This window comes from Echeneis naucrates, chromosome 5 (assembly GCF_900963305.1).
Source record: "Echeneis naucrates chromosome 5, fEcheNa1.1, whole genome shotgun sequence".
Taxonomy (NCBI): domain Eukaryota; kingdom Metazoa; phylum Chordata; class Actinopteri; order Carangiformes; family Echeneidae; genus Echeneis; species Echeneis naucrates.
The window spans coordinates 4,670,467-4,690,002 of NC_042515.1; the positions used below are offsets into that span (position 1 = coordinate 4,670,467).

Here is a 19,536-nt window from a genome sequence, read left to right on the forward strand (position 1 = left end):
ATTTACCTTTGTACTTTTGTACTTTTGATTCACGACTGTTGGGTTGTTCTGTCAAAATGCATTAGAATAATAGCTGGTTTCAACTTGAGACAGCAAATTATAGCGGCTTTATCCCCAGATGTCCTTGTGTCGACTTTTTCTCATCACTGTACAGTATAGTAAGTATATAATACACCGACAGGGTCAATTTTAACCTGTTTAAATGCATTTATGTTAATTATCCTCTTTATTTAGAACAGTCTCTTCCACCTTCCACCTGGAAAGTTAGCCGCTGTACATCACATCATCATCTAGGGGCCCAACACTTTTCGACCTCAGACACTAAATGGACTCTGTTTTACTTCTGTGTATCTGCCTTCCCCTGTTTCACTGCTTCTCTATCATTTCTCATGTTGTCCATCATTTTCAATCCACTGGTCAGGTCATTTGTTTTGTATTGATTCTGATATACATTGGGAGACCCTTAAATGGTTCATCCTAAAAATATATTAAAAATACAAGAGCATCTTCGCAAGCCTGCCACAGGAATAAGGGATCATTTAGCAAGAAATTATGCTTATTGTTATACTGACAGTTTTCAGAGAGAGCTGGTGAATGATATTGAGTACTTGATGACTATTCATTTTTCTGCAGTTCCATTACTTTTTTTTTTTTGATGCCTTCAATTGAATTCTTGTAATAGCACATTAGATGCCATTGAAAAGACACTAAGTGTGCTATGAAATGCCTTTAGTGTCAAGATGGATCAGCCAATTAGCCATTGTATCTCACAGCCTGTTATTCAAATTCACTAGAGTGAAATCAAAATGGAGTGTGTCAGAAAACACCACCATTTAGCGCCGCAGCCTACCTCACTATTCCACATAGCGGTAAATCCACTTACAGAGCATGGATCATCACACATCCTCTAATATGTGCTGGAGAAAGGAAGAGTGGAGGTTACACGGGAATGTCAGATATTTATGAAAAGGAACAAAATGGAAAAACAATGGGAACAACGTTCTTCCAAGCTGTTGCAGGTCATCCAGTTAAATGGCGGTTTCCCGTAGAGGATGAAAATGCATCCAGTTTGAAGTACTATCGCTGCCCTGACGTGGGGTGTGGATTGTGCCATTTGAAAGTCTGCATCACTTATGCATTTCCATCTCAGTCGGTGACGAAGATTAAAAAGGAAAATCAGAAGTATAAATATATAAATAAAAATAAACAGAAGTTTTCTTTTTCTTTTTTAAAATTTCTATTTGATCCTTTCTACATCGCCCACCATGTCCTCTCCTTAAAAAGGACGCCTTGTAATCACTGTAGTCCTTGCAGATTTTTGTTGAATTTCACCTTGTATGTCTCCGGACAGTCGGCTTTGCAGCGGCGTCACGTGAAGAAACTATAACATCAGACACTTTGCTTGGAGTTCAAATCTCCAACGAGATCACTCTCAGTGTTTCTTTCCTCATAAGACGCCAACTTCAATTTCTAACCTTCAAATTGTGAGAAATGGAATTGATTTGAACAACTGAACTCAAAATAGTCAATTCGAATTGCCTCCAAAGAGTTTTCGTGATGGACAATTAGCATTGTCTGTGGATGTGCTGCCTTTGTGAATGCTTCTTTGGCCATCTCCCCCCTACTGCCATGGAGCTCCAGGACTTGGCATTTACACACAGACCCTGGAAGACACTGGCTAATTAGTTCCCGAGGAAGAAGCAATCCATCTTCCTTAGGAAATGATGTGTCCACTTTTGCAGCTGTGGTCAGCGCACTTTATATTAGAACATCTTAAACTGAGCAGAAAGAGGATGAACTAAAACAAACATTAAACTGGAGGGAAATAAATTTGTCCCAGAAACGACTAACTACACTGTGCAGAAAAAGACTAAAGGCAGACCAACTGACTGTGAAAGGTTCAATACTCTCATTACATAGAAAATGATAATTTAATCATTTGTAATCTTTTCCTTTTTTCCCTCCCACCTTTTCTAAAATCCTTGCAAAATGGAACTAGGTTGTTTCTTTCTGCTGAAATTAAACTCAACTTATTGCCTTGTTCGTAAGAAAGGTTGCTCTCTTCTGCTTTCAGATTAAATTTTTTTGTTTTTTTTAGAGCGAGTTTGGATCATCGTACTTTGAATGTTGCACCTTTTGCAGGGAATTGGACGAATTCCTTTTACATGAGATTAGGTCAATTTCATGATTTCCTAACACTGGAAAACAGGGTTTGCAGGCACAGTGTATCTAAATTGTTAATTTGCATTTCATGATTTGATTTATGAGTGTGTTTGTTGTATATGTGCATCATTAAGGCGCCGTTGTATTTAATTCATTTATTTATTTATTTATTTATTTGGGGGGGGGGGGGGGGTTATTTAATGCATTAGCTTGTCCAGGTGTGCTTCTCTATAGAATCTGACATTTTCAAGTCATTCAAGGCATTGCATAAAACAAAAATGAGAAGAATATTAAGAGGGAGGATCAGCGTGTTCGGATCACTTTTTCAGCAACTGTGTTAGCACGCAGTATAACATTCATCAAAAAGACAGAGAGGGATACAGAGAGTGGAGTGGTGGGTGGTGATTGTTGCCCGCTGTGCCGTTGTTGTGCTTCTGCTGTCCGGACTGTCAGAAAATATTAGTATTAGAATGTAGATCTGAAACCTAATCCCAATGAATAATATCAGGATTGTGAAGTGACTGACGAGTCTGGCCTCAGCCGCGGCTGGATTTGGTTGCGATTGTTCTGAATTTATCCAAAACAATTACAATCACGAAATCCGGTATTTGAAAAATTCCATCAGAGGCGCACCATGTGGTCGGCGGCTTCTCTTTATGTATGATCAATCTGTGAGGCTCTCTCTAGTTTCTATTAAACACAATTCAAGAAACCATTCACCATTTTTATACTATCAAGCAATAATGGTTATATTAACATGGTTACATGTTGAGTGTAACCATTTCTGCTTCGGTCAATTATTCCACCAGGATTAGGGCAGTATGTGTCCACTTCATGGTCATTATCTCATTTTTTTCAGAGCTCCAAAACTCAGCAGAGTTATTATTATTATTATTTATTTATTCATCTTTTTAGGCTTTCTCTGATGCTTGGGCGATGCCTCCGAGTGGAGTGGAGAAACGCCATCTCCAGATCTAGGGCACAACATGAAGGAGCCCATCTGCAAAAGGTCTGAGATGGAGGCAAGCAATCAAAGCTGACTAAAGGCATTACCAAGTAATGAGTCAGTGGGTGGGGGATCTTCCTCCATCTAGAGTTATTGGAGGAGGACTGTTTGTGTGACTTCTAATCCTCACAGTGGGAGTTTATTGAGGAGAAAATAAGTTTACTGCAGGAAAAAACTATAAAACTATAAGCATGTATTTCAAGCATGAACTTGAATGGCTTCTAAATGCAAAGAGGGAACAGCGGTATGCTTTATTCAAACGGCCTCTGTACCAATGCATAAAAGTCAACTTATCCATTAGGCACATGAAAGAGGGAGCTGCTTTAGTCTTTCCCCTCAAATTGCAAAAAAAATAAATAAATAATAATAATAATAAAATTTGGTATTGGTATTTGTTTTATTTTGAAGGAAATATGCAGAAACGAAATGGTGAATTTTACTATACAGGGACACGTAGCCCGACAGTGTGTGAATGTCAAATGGTAACACAATACTTCTATTTCGTGTCCATGAGTTACTTCTGTGGCAGACAACAAAATGTGCATACTAAATGAACATACAAGTGTTTAAGAGTAAAAGGAAAGGAAGCGTTGTGTGATATGTCTGCAAATACATACATATTTGCCTTTAATTTCATGACTGGAGTAGCCGATTGCGAAATTGAGCCTGGACTTTTAGCAGCTAAATCATTCTTCATGGTTATGTTTAATTTCTGACTTCCTGCTTTAGCCTTTTACATGTTTTACTGATTGATCTGAGCATAACCGTGACGACATGACGAACAAAAGTGTGTGCCTTGATCTCGTGTGTTCTTTGTGACTGAGAGCTCCACAAAGCTGCAGCACATCTGTCACTTGGAGAAAGAAATCACTGATACATAAACCTGATTGTAGGTGTATGAATAAATTTTACTGGAGACGAGACTTAAAGGGGGCTTCATTTTTTCTTCCACTGGAAGTGTTATCTATATGTATATGTATTATTATGCGTGTGTGTGTGCGAGGAGGTGGTGGTGGTGGTGGGGGGGGGGGGGGGTGAGAACATAATTACATGCTTTCAGGCATAAGCAAGAAAAGTGGTTACTGAGTTGTTTTGGTGGAACTGAATTAAAAATTCTCTTGTTATTCGTCCTTCACTTGACAAACACAAAATTATATTTTCTAAGATGGGCAGTCACCCAGATGCTGTAGCGGGTTTGTTTTTCTTTTCTTTTTGGCAAAGTGAATCAGATGACACTCAGAATAGAAGGCTGTCAGACGGAGGAATATGGCTAAAATAGTGCCGCACGTGTATTTACCTCCATCACCAAATGTGATCGTATTTTCACTTAATCAGCGGAGCTGGATGAAACTTGATGACAGATGGCTGCAGGCCCAAAGTTCGGTTGATCAGATTTTGTTGATGTCTGGGATGATTGCCACTGGACAATTATCATCTTCTCATCATACCTATTATGCTGTGTTCACATGCCAGCGGGGGAAGGCTCAATTAGACGGTTCCTAAATGGATAGAAGTGCCTTTCCAGCTCGGTATGTCTGCACTCATTCAACGGCTCACTGTATCTCTGCGAAACACATTTCTGAGAAGCACAACTGTCATTTGTGAACTTTAAACAAAACAATTTCATCAGAATCCATTTCTTGCTTAATGGACGGCTGTTTTCTCTTTGCTGCCGCAGTACGTTTCCCCGAGCATGTGCTGATGTAACCAACTACACCTCTCTGGGAACGGTGCTTCGTCAAAGTGTGCCTGCCAACTGTCGCCGCATGGAGGGAAAGCATGCAGCCGCACAGCTGTGAAAAAGGAAAAAACAAAACAGAGATGGATCAAAAGACATCAGCTGGCGAAAAGATATCCGGTCCTATCTATTCACAGGCCATTTTATTACTTTCATTAATTAACATGTTTGATTTTAAGCACACGATGACTTCTGCATATAAAGGTCTGACCTGAGGAGTCGCAGCAGAGCAGCTCATACCATAATTCAGGAACGCAGCAGTAATTTGTGTTTTACATCATGCAGTCGTCTTCAGTTGATATAGTACACAAGCAGAGAAGACATTGTTTTCCCGGGTTATGTTATTTTCGGGACAGAACGCTGAGCACCAGTCAGGTATTGAACCAGCTGCTGATTGCTATGGAGGTGTGGTACGCACTCCAACCGCACAACTACCGAGCTGCCTCTGATTTGTATGTGTCTCCTGGCCACTAGGTTGAAGTAGGTCAACAAACATAGACTTTTTATTTCTCTTTTCTTTTTTTTCTTTTTTTTTTTTTTGGTCGAGGGGGGAACAAACTAAATCGTTTATTTATTTATTTTCTTTTTTTTTTTTTTTTTTTGTGAGTCACAGGGATACAGGGGGCCTGAGGTGCAGCAGAGGCCACAGGCTGGTCTCCATCCAGGGTCATTATGAGTGAGGACCATCAGCCCAAGGAACTATAATAAAAGTGTTGCATTATGGGACGTTGAGCTTTGGTGTAAATCTCAAGAAGGACCTCCAAAAATGTGCTAAATGTATGAAAGCATACAAAAATGAGCATTTCCAACCTTTTTTTCTTTTTTCACCTGTCGACAAAAAAAGGGGTTCCTCAGGGGAAATTCTGAAACCTGAACAGTTCTATGATATCTTTTGGTCTGTTATCGAAGATAACTGAGGAGGCACATGCGAAGATCAGTTCAGCAGTTGTGTGGACATTTATTGTGGCACCATGAGCTCCCTCAGCCACCTCAGCAGCAAATGAGGGCAGCCTAATCCACCTGGGTGGTTCAATGTGTAATGCTCAAACATAAAGAGACAAGCTTTGGTCCAGTAATGCGAATAAATAGTCAGTTTATGTAGCCAAAAATCAATCAGCTCATAGAGAACCAAGACTCTATATAGTTATTAGCCTCAGGAAAACAATTTAACACAGGTAACACCCCCATAAGGTCCTGAAAATGGTTGAAACCAGGAAGTATAAATACACCTGACATCCTGCATGTGCCCTTTTTTTTTTTTTTTTTTGGTTAATCAGAGGACAAGGAAGCAGGTCCGTGACGGCGCAATAGAAAAATATCAGAATTTGTTTGCTGTGTGTTTCTGCTTGGAGAGGAAGCCTCTGGAGCTTCTTCCTCATTGTGCCATCTTGTCAAGATCCTCGAAATCTGGTCGGCGCATAACTCAAGCAACGGGGGAACTGTTCGTTGAGCTGAAAAGGACACGTGTCACATAGAGGAACATGCCTCGTGGAACAAGTTTGTCTCAGCTAAAAAGTGAGTTCCTGCTAAAAACTAATTTAGTATAAAGTGAAGCTAGATTTCATTAATATAAAGCCAAAACAAGCAAGTTTTGGATAATTGAAATTGAAATAATTTGCGTTAGGCTTACAGGTACATTATCAAAAAACAATCACCTGCTTTTTGTGGCATTAAAATTACACAACATGGTAGCACAGTACACACAATTAGAAAAGTAAGATGATTTGTTAGGCCTTCTTGTGAACTTGGGTTGTTTTGCGGTTGTGTATTATTTTTATTTTTTTTTTAAGAGAATTTGGTCTTCAGGCGGTTTAATTGTGGATCTGCACACCTGTGGGTCAGCTGGTGTTGTCAAATGAATATCTAGACAAAAAGCGCAGGAGGTTCGACCTGCTTGATCAATTTTCTTCCAATAACAGAAAATAAAAGGAATATACTGATTTGTTGTGTTGTTGTTGACAACACTGGAGGCCAAGGATTTTGTTTCCTGCAGCTGCTCTTAAGGTCACGACACTTCTGGTGCAACTGACTGTGTTGAATGAAATAACTGAACCTTTGGTATATACTGTAGACCAGGACAGGCTCTGATTTCTACACTTTTGTAATCTCCAAAGTCTTTTCTCTCTCTCTCTCTCTCTCTCTCTCTGTCTTTGTCTCTCTCTCTATATATGTATTTTTTTATTGGCTGGTGTGTGTTTTGAAATTGCATTCATGACCACGGTGCACTCTGATGTTTTAGCATCTTGGCAGGAAGGATGACCTTGGATCCAGATACCCTTTTTCCTCACATATCTCTACCGTGGCTCAGTGGAAAGGCCAGAACACTCGAAGACACTGCTAAATTACTACATACTTTTCAGGAGATAAGGGAATGATGTCAAAGTTTAAATTAGTAGTCGCTACCACTGTCTCCTTCTGGCCATAGATTCTTTCCAGCATTGTAAACATGCTGTTTCAGCTGGAGTCGGATTCTCACAGGGGCTTATGCAGTGGCTTTCACAAGTTGTGGTTGTGTTGTTGTGTTTTGTTTTGGTTTTGTTTTTTTCTGGCTATGGTGCTTGGTTTGAAATGCTGCGCCCTTTTTTTTTTTTTTTGCATTGTGCTCAAAAGCAAATCCAATCAAGTTCTGATTTGTATGTTTATTTTTGTTGTTGTTGCTGTTGTTGTTGTTATTATTATTATTATTATTATTATTAGGCTGAGGAGAGAGGCATCAAGGTAATAGCTGTGTCCCGTGGAGGACACGGTCCAAATGCTGTTTAAGACTGCGAAGGCTTCACCAAATGAGACAGTCTGGTGGTCGAGGGGGGATAAATAAATAAGAGCATAAGTTTTTTGTCAAAAGCACGACTTGGCTTTAAAAGTGTTTTTGTGCAGAGCTGAAGGAGCCACAAAGGAACCACAACGTAAAACCTTTGTTGCCCGGAAAGGCATGTGCTTGTCAGCTGCGTTTTTGACAGACCCCTTCGAAAATGAGCAGCCCAGTCGCACTGCTGTGAACCAGTCAATCAAATGCAGCGTCTGAATGGTTCAGCCTGTGAACTTGGACACAGTTGATGTGTTGGCACATGCTATCACGTCTGCTGCAGGCTCGCCGCATTCTGCCATCAGCTGTCCTCAGCCTCGGTTAGGTGAGTGTCAACGTAAGATTGGTGGACGAGTGCATCTTTAGAGCGAAGTGACATGTTACAGCGCGAAAGGTGCTCGTGTTTCGTAGACAGTCACGTGTCATTTGTTAAGCCGAGTTGTGAGACGTGCTTCATCTCAGCCACTGACTTCTCCGTTGTGGTCTCTGAGAAGGCCCCCGCTCGCCTAAGAGGGATGCTGTGAGTAGGATCCAGTAGATTAATGAAGTACCACAGTCACGGTTTCTGACAAAAGCTGCTCATCTCCAAAAAAGTCTTCTTGACTCATGTAGCGCTTTAATGACTCAGTAGTTCTATTATAGACAAATATCAGTAAGAGAGGAGAAACATGAGTGACAATCAGGGAAAACACGACTTCCACTATCAGCCTGTGCTTTCTGTTGTATCTTGCAGTCAATCCCACTGGATTATGTAATAGGAATAAAAAAAAACAGCTATCTTGAGAGTTGTTGCATAAAACTAACTTTGAAAGATACCTGTTTGATTTGATGACCTCAGATTGCAGGGCTCCCATCATGAACACTGACAGTACAATGTGAAGTCTGATGTAATGACATCCAGTTCAATGTTGAGATGCACCGACTACTGTTGTCAGATACTCTTTCCATGTGGTTTTCAACCTCTTTTGTCTCACAGGTCATCTTCAGAGAGCACTGCCTTCAAACACGCAGCTGTTAATCTTGAATTTTGATACTTTCACTCGAGTAATATTTCAACATTTGTATGAATAGCTAATTGAGCTCAGCATTTTCAGCTTCAGGCCAAGTGACATTTCCTTCAGAGCAAACGGCTAAATTAAATTTGATACTACAGTATCACTTTTGTCCGGATGTGAAAATGTGCACAACTGGGTGCGACTTGAATTGCAAGTGACCCTTCTCCCTCTTGTGTGTAACGTTGTTGCTTAAATGGCCACAAGTATTCCGCAAAGCAGTTACAGGGTATCACCCGTTTGAAGGAGTCATATGAGGCTAAACGCTTCGGGGGAATACTTGTGGCTGACGTGTGTTTTATTGCCCCCTTTCAACTTGAGCTGAAAATAAAGTGAAATTGTGCAGCTAAAGCACGTCTGCGGCTGGTTTCAACCTGGTCAACCCCGCAAGCCTGGTCATGTCCCATTTTAAGAAGTCACCCCTAATCTCTGGTGATGGTTCAGGCACACCGCAATGTGTTCCCCACTGGCACACTTCTGTGTCGTCCCCCCATGCATAATATCCGTGCAGTTCTGCTTCTGACAGATGTGTGTTGTAATCTCATTTGAAAATGAGCATTTGCAACATGTAAGAGCCTCAAAGCTGCGGGTCTGAGGAGTGTGAGTTAGGAAAAGAAAAAAAAAAAAAAAAAAAAATCTCTGCCCGGAGGCTGGCCCATTTATCCCTGTTTTGGTACAGAGTTTGGAATTTTCTGTTGTTGTACATTTCCAATGGTGACATTTTTCATTTGAGACGATTGCTCATTGACCGTGACAGTGGTCAGTGAGGAATTTAGCCGACATTTATTTCACTCCCACCGCCTGGTGCATTTTTAAATACACCCGCTCCGTTTCAGGCTGTATCAGAACAGTGAAACAGATGTGCAACCACACTTGGAAACACATTAAACGTGCATCTTGCTTGTGATTTGGTAGAATGAAATCAATGCTAGAATAACTCTGCATCTGCTCCAACTTCCATGTTTGCAGCTACAAGTTTGAGAGAGTCTCTTGATCTCGGCTTGTGTGTTTGAGGGGGATGCAAATGAAAGCCAGATTTAGTTGAAATGCCCTTTAATATTTAACCTCTGACAAACTGAAACGAGACTTTTGGATGATGGTTGGGAAGGCAGTATTGGTGAGCTTCCTCCTGCAGCACTTCAAAGTGCTCACATTTCACTCATGTAAATGTTAAATACTCAAAACAATTTGGCTTAAGCAATGTAGATGATCGCTTGACTGGTGGTTAAGTGGTTTATTGTGCTTGCCATGTAATTGCAGTATCCGTAGTTCGAATCCAGCCAGGGATCTATGCTGACTCTCTGCCAGTAACTTACTAAAAATAAAAGGCATTAACCCCCCAACCCCCCCCCCCCCGCAAACACACACACACACACACACACTCAAAAAAAAGCAACAAGGTTAAGAGCTAACAGGTTTGTCTTCAGATCAAAGTTTCAGGTATTCACCATTGGCAATAATTTGCGGGATGCACTAAGAACGTATAAAACGACGAGCTGTTTTAGGCTGTGATATCTGATGATGTTCTGCAGCCATGATGCTATTAAAAGGATCCTTCCCACACTCGAAGCCTCAGATGAGAGAACACTAGCACGCTGAGCTAGAATGTAGCTGCCGAGGCCCTGATACACCAAAGTGACGGCGAGCCGCTGAATGTCGCTGGGCTGAGTATGGCTGAATCAGGCCTGGAGCTTTAATGACGTGTCCAGCACCACTTTCTCTGGTTGGCCTTCATCATTCGCTGTTTGGCCGACTCAGAAGAGAGGCTCTGTTTTTAAAAAGCGTTGAATAGCCAGCACAAAATGCATTGCTACCACTGATTTATCTGATTTATCAACTGCACCTCTTCTGTTAAGTGTAAGTTGAATGCAAGAATCTTTGAGGTCATCACGCAATAGATTTGTTCATGCAAGAGGATGAACCTTGAAAAACTCCCAATTCGCAGTCTCTTCACATCATAAATGGTCAAGCATTGGAGATTCTTTGGCAGGTGATTTCACGAGTTGGCACAAGAAGTGTAGCCATTCAGAATGACTGCTAATTCTGCTGGAGGATGCAGTCGGTCTCTCCAGAGGTCTAGGAAGTCAAAGCAATGCTCTGCCATCTCTGAATATTAGAGATTAGACAACCACATTACACACAGTAAGAAATGATTTGGGGTCAGTCTTGTTCTCATTTTAGTGTTCTCTTAATGCCACAAGTGATTTCTCAGCGACTGAGGCAAACTGATGTATTCTCTCACTGAAACTTAAATACTCCACCGTTTAGTCAGTGTGAACCTCGATGTCCATTTAGCCAAAAGTGGACTACATCTGCTTTATGCATTCTCACATCCTCTGCTTAATGCCCAAGCCAAGTTCCTCACAAATGTCCAGCTCGTTTTAGGATTTGGAAGCCGTGGTCTTATTCAGCATGAGGAATTGAGGTGCATTTTGTTTGCAGGTTCCCCGCTGAAGCACAAACGGCAAATCGCTAGTCTGTGCACAACACAGTTTGCCTCGGCCAATTGATTGGTGTCATCATGGTAGATGGGAAGCAGAGACAGCTTAGTGGAATTTAAAGGTTTGCAGAATGAGGTTGATATTTGGTTTGCTCTTAGGCTGTTAAACACTTTGTTGTAAATTAATGTGACAGTTTTCAATTGCATTCCCGATTTACCGTAGGCAGGAGAGAGGAGGAAGGTTTTCTGGTCATTGTTTTTCAGTTGTGTATTTACTGCCGTTCATACTTTCCTTAAGAGCTAATCCTTTTGTTTTGTTTTTTTGTTATGTGCACTGTGTATCTAATATCAATAAAATTCACCTTTCAAGAGCATTTTTCATGGTTCCAAGTAGAGCTCTGACAGCAAAAATGTTACCATATCATCTTCATTCATATCTGAAATGTACTGAGACCATTCACTTTCACTGTACATATAATTCCGCCCCCCCATTTCTAAGGAAAAGCGGTTGGGTGAGGCTATAAAAAAAAACTGTGCAGTGCATGGACTGGTAGAACAATTAGCAAATAACACAAATGTGTCCAATCAAAGGGCCAAGGTGAAGTTTGAGAATTTAAAAAAATTTGTCCTCACACTTGGGTGAGGCGTGCAACAAAAAGCTAATCGGTGATAAGGAGCCTTAAAGTGTTCTTTTTTTTAATTACTAACTTCACCCAAGAAGAGCACTTAAGCATTCCTGGGTGCAAAACGACCAGACTAGCCTGCGGATTATATATTCCGCCGCTGTGAGGGCATCGTGCTTTCGGTGATATCAGTGCGTCAGTTCTGCTTCCCAGAGTTTTCTGTGCAATCAGCAGGTAGCAGGATTACAGACAGATTCTCAGACTGGAGAGAGGTGTGGTGTAAATAAGGCTAAGAGCAGTTTACATTTCATTAAACAGAGCCCATAGATTTCATCTAATTAGACCACATTAATCGCATCTCAATATCAATTTATTTGGTTTCCAAATAGTCAAAAAGTCTAAATAAAAGGGCCTTTCTCTTTTCTCGTACAGCACATGCACCAGCAAAAATGAACTGTGCTTCATCAATGCCAATATTGTTCTATTATTAGTTATTCCATAAATTAATAATACTGATTATGTGTTTAATGGAAACATGGGTATGTCAGTAAAACTATTATCAAACTGTTTCTAAAGACGTTAGAAGCTTGCATGAGGCGGTTTTGCAGACCGTTTTCACAAAGCAACAATTTGCAATATTTTTGAAGTTGTGCCACCCGCTATATCATGCCCCGGGGAGCAAGTACCAACGGAGAGGCAAATTGCTGGAAATCCCCTGTCACTTTTAATTTGGAACAATACTGCAAGAGGAGGAAAAACTCGTATTTCTGGAAAGAGTTATTCTATTTTGCAATAATGAAAGCAAACAAAGAAAAGATGGGAAGAAAGAAAAACAAAAGGTTTGCAATATGCTTTTCACGTATGTGTAACTGTAAAAGGCAGTGACTTGAAGCGCTCCTCAGGTGGCTTTATCAGGGTAAATGAACACAAATTTGGATAAATTTCTGGTGGTGGCTAGTGCTCACATTAAAGATTTACTTCGAAGGCCCGCATTAATGATGGCACACTTGGAACAAAAAGAGGAGGTAACGCAGCGTACGAGTCCTTTTGTCTGTTTTGTCTCTCGAGTTAAATGTGTTTTGGTGTGCTCACCTTTGCATTCGCTGGCTGAATGCTGTATTGGACTGGCTGATCTTTGTTTAACCTTTTTTTTTTTTTTTTTTTTTTTAATTTAAATAAAATAAGGAAATCAGGGGGACAGGTGCTGCCGGGTAAACTACGCAACTGTGCGTGCGCGTACACAATTAGAAAACAGGCCCCGTCCACCAAGTAGCCATGTGTGACTGACCCAGTGGCGGCGAAATTGCATATGTCCGCACGCTGAAGACGGTTACTGGCTAAGAGATGGCATCGGTAGCATCACAACAAAGTAATTCAAAGTAACAAGTACTTAATGATTACTGGAAAGACAAGAAGAATGAAAGGAGACAGTGTAATCCTGTTAGATGGAGTCAGCTCTATCTGTGTGTCAGGTTTCCTCTCCCTCGCAATTCCTCAGATCCTAAATAAAAGCCAAAAAAAAAAAAAATAGTTTAAAGCTTAGTGATCTGTGGATGTGTTATAGAGAGAAACATAAGCACTTGAAAATAGTATGGAGACCCCCCCCCCCCCCTTTTTGTTAGTGGTTAGGATGCCATATGGGCAACAACACGTTCAGCTCTGTTACCCCGATAAATTGTTGTTGACACTGCCCTCTAGAGATGTGTGATAGTGCATTAGTACTGCAGACCTTAACCAAGAAGACTGGGCTGTAAGTGGGGGGGGGGGTTGTGTTGAGTGTCTGACTTTCCATTCATATGTTTTATCTTTTTTTATTATTATTATTTCATATATTTGTGAAAGTTCCTTTTCTGGAGAAACGGCTCGTCCAAGTCAGTGTTGAGTTCAGCGTCGATGCTCTGCATGGCGAGAGATCTTGTAATGTGCCGAGTCCCCCGGACCACTAAATCACCACCTGCAAGAAAAAAAAACTACTTTCCCCGGGCTTCCAGTATCTGCTGCTCGGATCAATACAACTTTACAACCTTGATCTATTGAGTTGGCTTTGCTAGCAATGGGAAACCAATGGCCTCATTCAAGTGAATTCATATTTTTTTGTTTTGGAGGGGGGGGGGGGTTGAATTTGGGATGCCTGTGGCTCTCCTCCTGAATAACTTATTTCCTGGGCTTTGAAAAGGAACCCTGAGGACCATCTCACCAAAGACGTACTGAGCTGCAAACCTCAATTCAGAGCAAAAAGAGAGAACCAAAGCAGGACCAACCTCGCCAAGGTGATGCTGCTTTGGATGACATAGCCCGGCGCACCTGTCAGATTTTGGTGGGAGTCTTGACATTTGTGGCGCCATCATTTCCAAACGCTTCTTGTGATTTTTATGTATTATTTATTTCTTTAATTTTTTTTTTTTTTTTTTGTAGCCAAGCGTAAAAACTGTTAACCTCCCGTTATTTCGTTCTTTATTCATTCATGGAAACGTGCTGATTTCGAAGGCATTCATCTTCAGAGAAGCAGGGATAGACTGATTAGATGTTTTACAGATTGTTATCATTACCTTTTTGGAATTGGTGCGAGGCGTCGCTTTTAATGCAAGTGACATTTACAAACAGGCTTTTCCTCCTTGAGTCGTGTGGCAGGTTCAGACAAAGCAAAGCTGCGAGCGCTCAGAGCCTATGCTGGAAGAAAACGCAGTACAGGCCGCCATTCTTTTTTCGCCGCCAAAGATGGTCGCTTGGTCTCGAGTGAAATCCTCTCTGACACTTGACTATAATAATCGGGCCGCCTGGCACGATGGCTGTTTTTAATGAGACAAGTGATCACAGCCAATTTGAAACAGAAGAGTGACTTTAACCTGCCCGATTAGGCCCATTACACAGCCAATCATAAAGCCAAGATAAGTGATTATGGTTTTAGGATTGTTGCAACAAAATCCATTTTATATGTTTACCTTCTCCACTTAAACACTGATGCTGAGATTATGTGGACTAATGGCGCTCTAAGCATTTTAGCAAAGAGTAGATGCATCATTGTAAGGTAGTGGAGAAAAACGCAAAGCTACCTCATTTTCATTGGCTGCAGTGAATGAGGTAAGAAAAGCAAGATGGTGATGAAATCAATGATTTCTATGATAAACTGAAGACGCCCCCCCCCCCCCCCCCCCCCCCCCGCAGATCTAACACTCTATAGATTGGATCCTATAGAATGGAAAGAGTTCATAAATATATATATATATTTAAAAGTGTTTTTCCAAAAAAATAAATAAATAAAATCCAAAAGAAAGAAATCATAATTTTGATGGACTGAATCAGAAGGGGTCTGGATTCACGGTAGGATTAAGGGAAATTGTGTGAAATAAAAAAAGAAAAAGAAAAAGCGACTGCTCAGGAATGACTGCGCGTCTGTCTGGAGGGCGGGAGAGAGAGAGAGAGAGAGAGAGAGAGAGAGAGATAGAGGAGCTGTGGGGAGAGAGAGAGAGAGGGAGGTGGAGAGAGAGCACGGTGACTGAGGATCACATTTTCATCCAAACCTCGCCGGTTTCTTTTTTTTTTTTTTCCAGAGCTTGTCTCCGTTGCTCGGCTCAGCGCAGCTTCCCATTGTTTCATCTGGAGGAGGGAGATCCAAACACCCCCCCACCACCACCACCACCACCATCACTACCACAGCACAACACACACACACACACACACACACACATTCACACACACACTCACACACACACACACACGCCCCCCCCCCCCTTCTTGATCCGATGCTCTGTCTGAATGCTGTATTCACTGTCAACTTCTCCGGTCTCTCCACTTCGGACTTGAGCCGCATCATGAATAGTTTGGGGGCACCTTTCGACCGCAGACCTCTGGAATGGTGGGGATTACACGGCCGGAACCCGGAGAGCATGTAAACGCAGATGGAGTTTGGGATTTACTGCAAAATAAGGGAAAGATGACCGTCTTCTCATTGTGCTTGCTCTTGTGCGCAGATCTACTGGATTTAGCCGTCGGTAAGTCTGACCCTGTCGCGTTTTCACGCTCAGCCCCGTGCGTTTATTTACGCTTTAATTATTATTATTATTATTATTATTATCAACATTATTTGGTTTATTCAGAGGGATCTAACTATATCCTCGCTGTCAACGAGTTGAGCGATTCATGCGTGACAGTGAAATACTAAAGAAGCTATTAACAGGACAGCCGGATGGAGGCGGTCGGTGCCGTGCCGTGCCGTGCCGTGCCCGCCTCATGCCAACTTTCCCTCCGTGCCAGACCAAGTCGTGGAAAAGAGAGAGAGAGAAAGAAATCAATGAGCAAAGACGGCCAGGTTCACATCAGGCAGCACAATCGGTGTTGTGCGCAAAGGAGATGCAAAGGAAGGGAAGGGTGGTGTTAATGGTGGTGGTTGGTGGGTTGGGGGGGGGGGCGGGGGGGCTGTTTGGGTATTAAGTCTTAATTCGTCTGCACTGACTATCACCACCAGCATGCCATGACAGCATCTTCACTTGTGGGCAGCAGACAACTACACCTCTCCGGAGCGCAGCACTCCTCCTCTCCTCCAACCCCCCCCCCCACCCCCCCTCCACCCCCCTCAGCGGTCATCGTGGCTTTTTGCACATGAGCTCAACAGATATGAAAGTTGGTGCCTTGAAAAATCATCACAGTGCGTCTTCAGTGTGCGCAGCCTCCAGCCTCGGTCTGCTCGGCACATCGGTGGCATCGGCGTGTTTTTCTCCATCCAGCCTGGGGGGGTGAGGGGTGTGAGGGGGGGGGGGGGGGGCAACAACATTGATCTTTTCATTTTTCACATAGCCCATTTCCAATACATGTCGAGGGTAGAGAATGATTAGTGCTGTCTCCTGTGGTTGTCTTTCCCTTTTTTGTGTTTAGTAGGAGGCTGTGCTGATGGGACTGAAGGGGTGTGTGTGTGTGTGTGTGTGTGTGTGTGTGTGTGTGTGTTGCAATTCAAGGGAAGCCACAATTATTCAAATATTTGCCACAGACACGGACCTGATGGCAGTAAATGAGGCGCATTCTCTCACTGTTACTCCTCTCACACGCTCCCTGTGGCTTTCTGCAGGGGCATCTAGCTCTCTACACGAAGAGCTTTGCCTTGAAAGACTGCATAGGAAGCACTTGTTTTCCCTTTTTTTTTTTTTTTTTTTTTCAGAGAAATACCCCCCTCCCAAAAAAAAATAAATAAATAAATAAATAAATAAATGTACATGTGTTGTGCAGCTGCTTCTCTCTGAGCTGGGGTTCGGCTCATGGTCTCACTGAACATGGCAACACTTTGGTGTTAACTTCTGGCTGGAACATCGATGTGTAATGCTACGTTACAGTCTAACCTGTTACCCCCCCTCCTCCCTGCCCTCCTCCATCTGCCCCCCATCTGCGAGCTGAGGATTTTGTTGTTGTGAAGTGTGTTTGACCTTCTCTGACCCATATAGGAAATCATTATGTCAGCCAGGCTTAACATACAGTTATGTTACGAAATGCCCCTGAGATGCTGGACGACACGTCTGCCTCACACCAGTGCCTCGGCAGTGCAGGCTCATTTGAACTGCTTGCTTTGATTTCTTATGGTTTCATGAGATACTACAGCTGACTGACTGACTGGGGTCCGTGCAGTGGTTAACATCGATCACCGCGAAAACAAATAGTGAAAGGTGAGATTGAACAAATCAGCTAACAGGACGGCTGTTGTTGGCTTTTGTTCTCACTCGGCCAAAATAGATTTATGTTGTGTATAGACCTTTGAATGTCACCTTTGTCCCCCCCCTCCTGCCCCCAAGAGGTTTTCTTTATATAAATTAATCTGCTGTCAGTATACAATTCCCGGTGCATTTGCGTGTCTTGCAACAGGAACTAGGTTTTTATTGTTTTTTTTTTTTTTCTCACATTCTCAAAGAGGGGGTCTCTTGTCAGTGACTCTGAACTCGTCTCTGTCTCAAAATGACATACAATCATATGTTTTGCCCCAACAGAGAATGAAACTGTTTGCTCTCTTGGTGTGCAGATGTGCTTCTTTTTTTTTATACATCGTGCCCTGACTGATGGCCTGTTGACATGCAATGTAAAGCAAAATATACTGCACATGTTTTGAATGATAATTGCTGTGCTCACCTCACATAGCTGTGTCTTTAACCTGCAGTTCACTTCTCCCATCTGACTGACAGCTACAGGATCTGTGCAGACACACCATTACGGGGATTGATCACATTGCAGTGCTTACCCTGTAGGTCAAACATTCATGTAGAAATCAAATCCCATCTAATGGTCCACTTGAGCTTTGCGGGTTTTCCAATTTGGCAAGAGGGTAACACAACTCTGCCTACCAGCGCCGTTAAAGTTTACTAACATCTTATTTGCTCAGTTGCAAAATCCAAAGTGTTTAAAATGTTTTTTCAAGAGGTTATGTGTCGGAGGATTTACAGGCTGGGAGCAGCTACCACCTGACGTCTTCTGGCAACTTTCTGACAGCCGCACAGCGGCAACAAGACTTAAGGAAATTACGCTACCGGTTTTAGCCAAGAAAATAGTCAGGCCCATAAAACCTCAGTTAAACATTTTATGACTTTGGGTTTTGTACCGATTAAATAAACAAAATACAAGATGTTAATCACTGAGATTTAGAGGTGCTGGTCACTGGGCTGCAGCCTCGTTATTTATGTACCAGACAAGGTGCCCTAGCAGCCCAATGGTAAAGGCATCATATCACAGAGGCGCGGTCCACCGTTTGACTCCTTTAACTGTCAAATAAGCTGAAAAATAGTGCCTCTTTATTTATATATTTACCCGCCACACCAGCTTGGTCAAAACAAGCCTGGAAGTGCTCTGAGATTGTTGTGGTTGGTTTTGTCAGTTGCTGTAACAACATAAACAGAACAGTGCAGATTTATTATTGAGTGAACCGACATCATCTGAGGAGTTCCATGCCACTTGGTGGCTCGGCGCTGCTGCCACTGAAACGGTACCCGTGCGAGGCGGCTGATCTGTTGGTCCGGCTCCATCCCGACTAAACGATCCCAATCGTTCGTTCACGACCACTTGGTGCTGTTTGAGAGATAAGTTTTATAGCTCACAGCTGATTTATGACTTCTTGCTGGGGGAGAAATTAATATACCTGACACCGTGGAAATTAATTGGGCACAATCTTGTTTCTTTTTTTGGCCTCAGAGACTTCACTTCCCCCTTTTAAAAAAAAAAAAAAAAAAAAAAACCTCTAATAATTGGCACAGAGTGGTGTTACAGTACCATCTAGGAACGTAGAGGCTTGAGCCATGGAGCTTCACAGAGATCCCTTTAAGAGATTAAGAACCATAGATAGAAGTGTTCAAGAAGTTAAATTGAAATTATATTAAATTGCATCTTTTTGAAGCTTTTCTTTTCTCTGGCAAGAGCAGCTGGCTTGCTATTTTCACTGCTCTGGCCCAGACCACTTTATGAGATCAGTTTCACCTAATAGAAATCAAAGTATCTCTAATGCTGTATCACATTTCCCTTTCCTTCTTTTTTTAGAGCGGGCTGTGGATGAAATGTAGATGTGTCTGTCTGAATAATTGCACAGAGGATATTTCTTTCGTTTCTTTCCCCCCTGAAAGCTACGTTAATATTCCTTTTTGTTTGTTCTTACAAGGAATTATCTGCTGTCCTCTGTAATCAATTACGCTTCTTTCCTTCATTAATGTTTTTTTTTTTTGAGTATTTTACACAATTGGTGATG

The 19,536-nt window shown here is 42.0% G+C and overlaps 1 protein-coding gene across 2 annotated transcripts in view; it reads left to right on the top strand.

Annotated features, from left to right (window-relative positions):
• The first annotated feature begins 15,614 nt into the window (after nucleotides 1-15,614).
• The window catches only part of igsf21a (immunoglobin superfamily, member 21a), a 148,973-nt gene continuing 145,051 nt past the window's right edge, over nucleotides 15,615-19,536 (top strand). For both annotated transcript variants that reach the window (XM_029502707.1, XM_029502706.1), the window contains exon 1: nucleotides 15,615-15,820. In XM_029502707.1, the coding sequence (XP_029358567.1) occupies nucleotides 15,682-15,820 (139 nt within the window). In that variant the 5' untranslated portion in view covers nucleotides 15,615-15,681. The remainder of the gene's footprint in view (nucleotides 15,821-19,536) is intronic.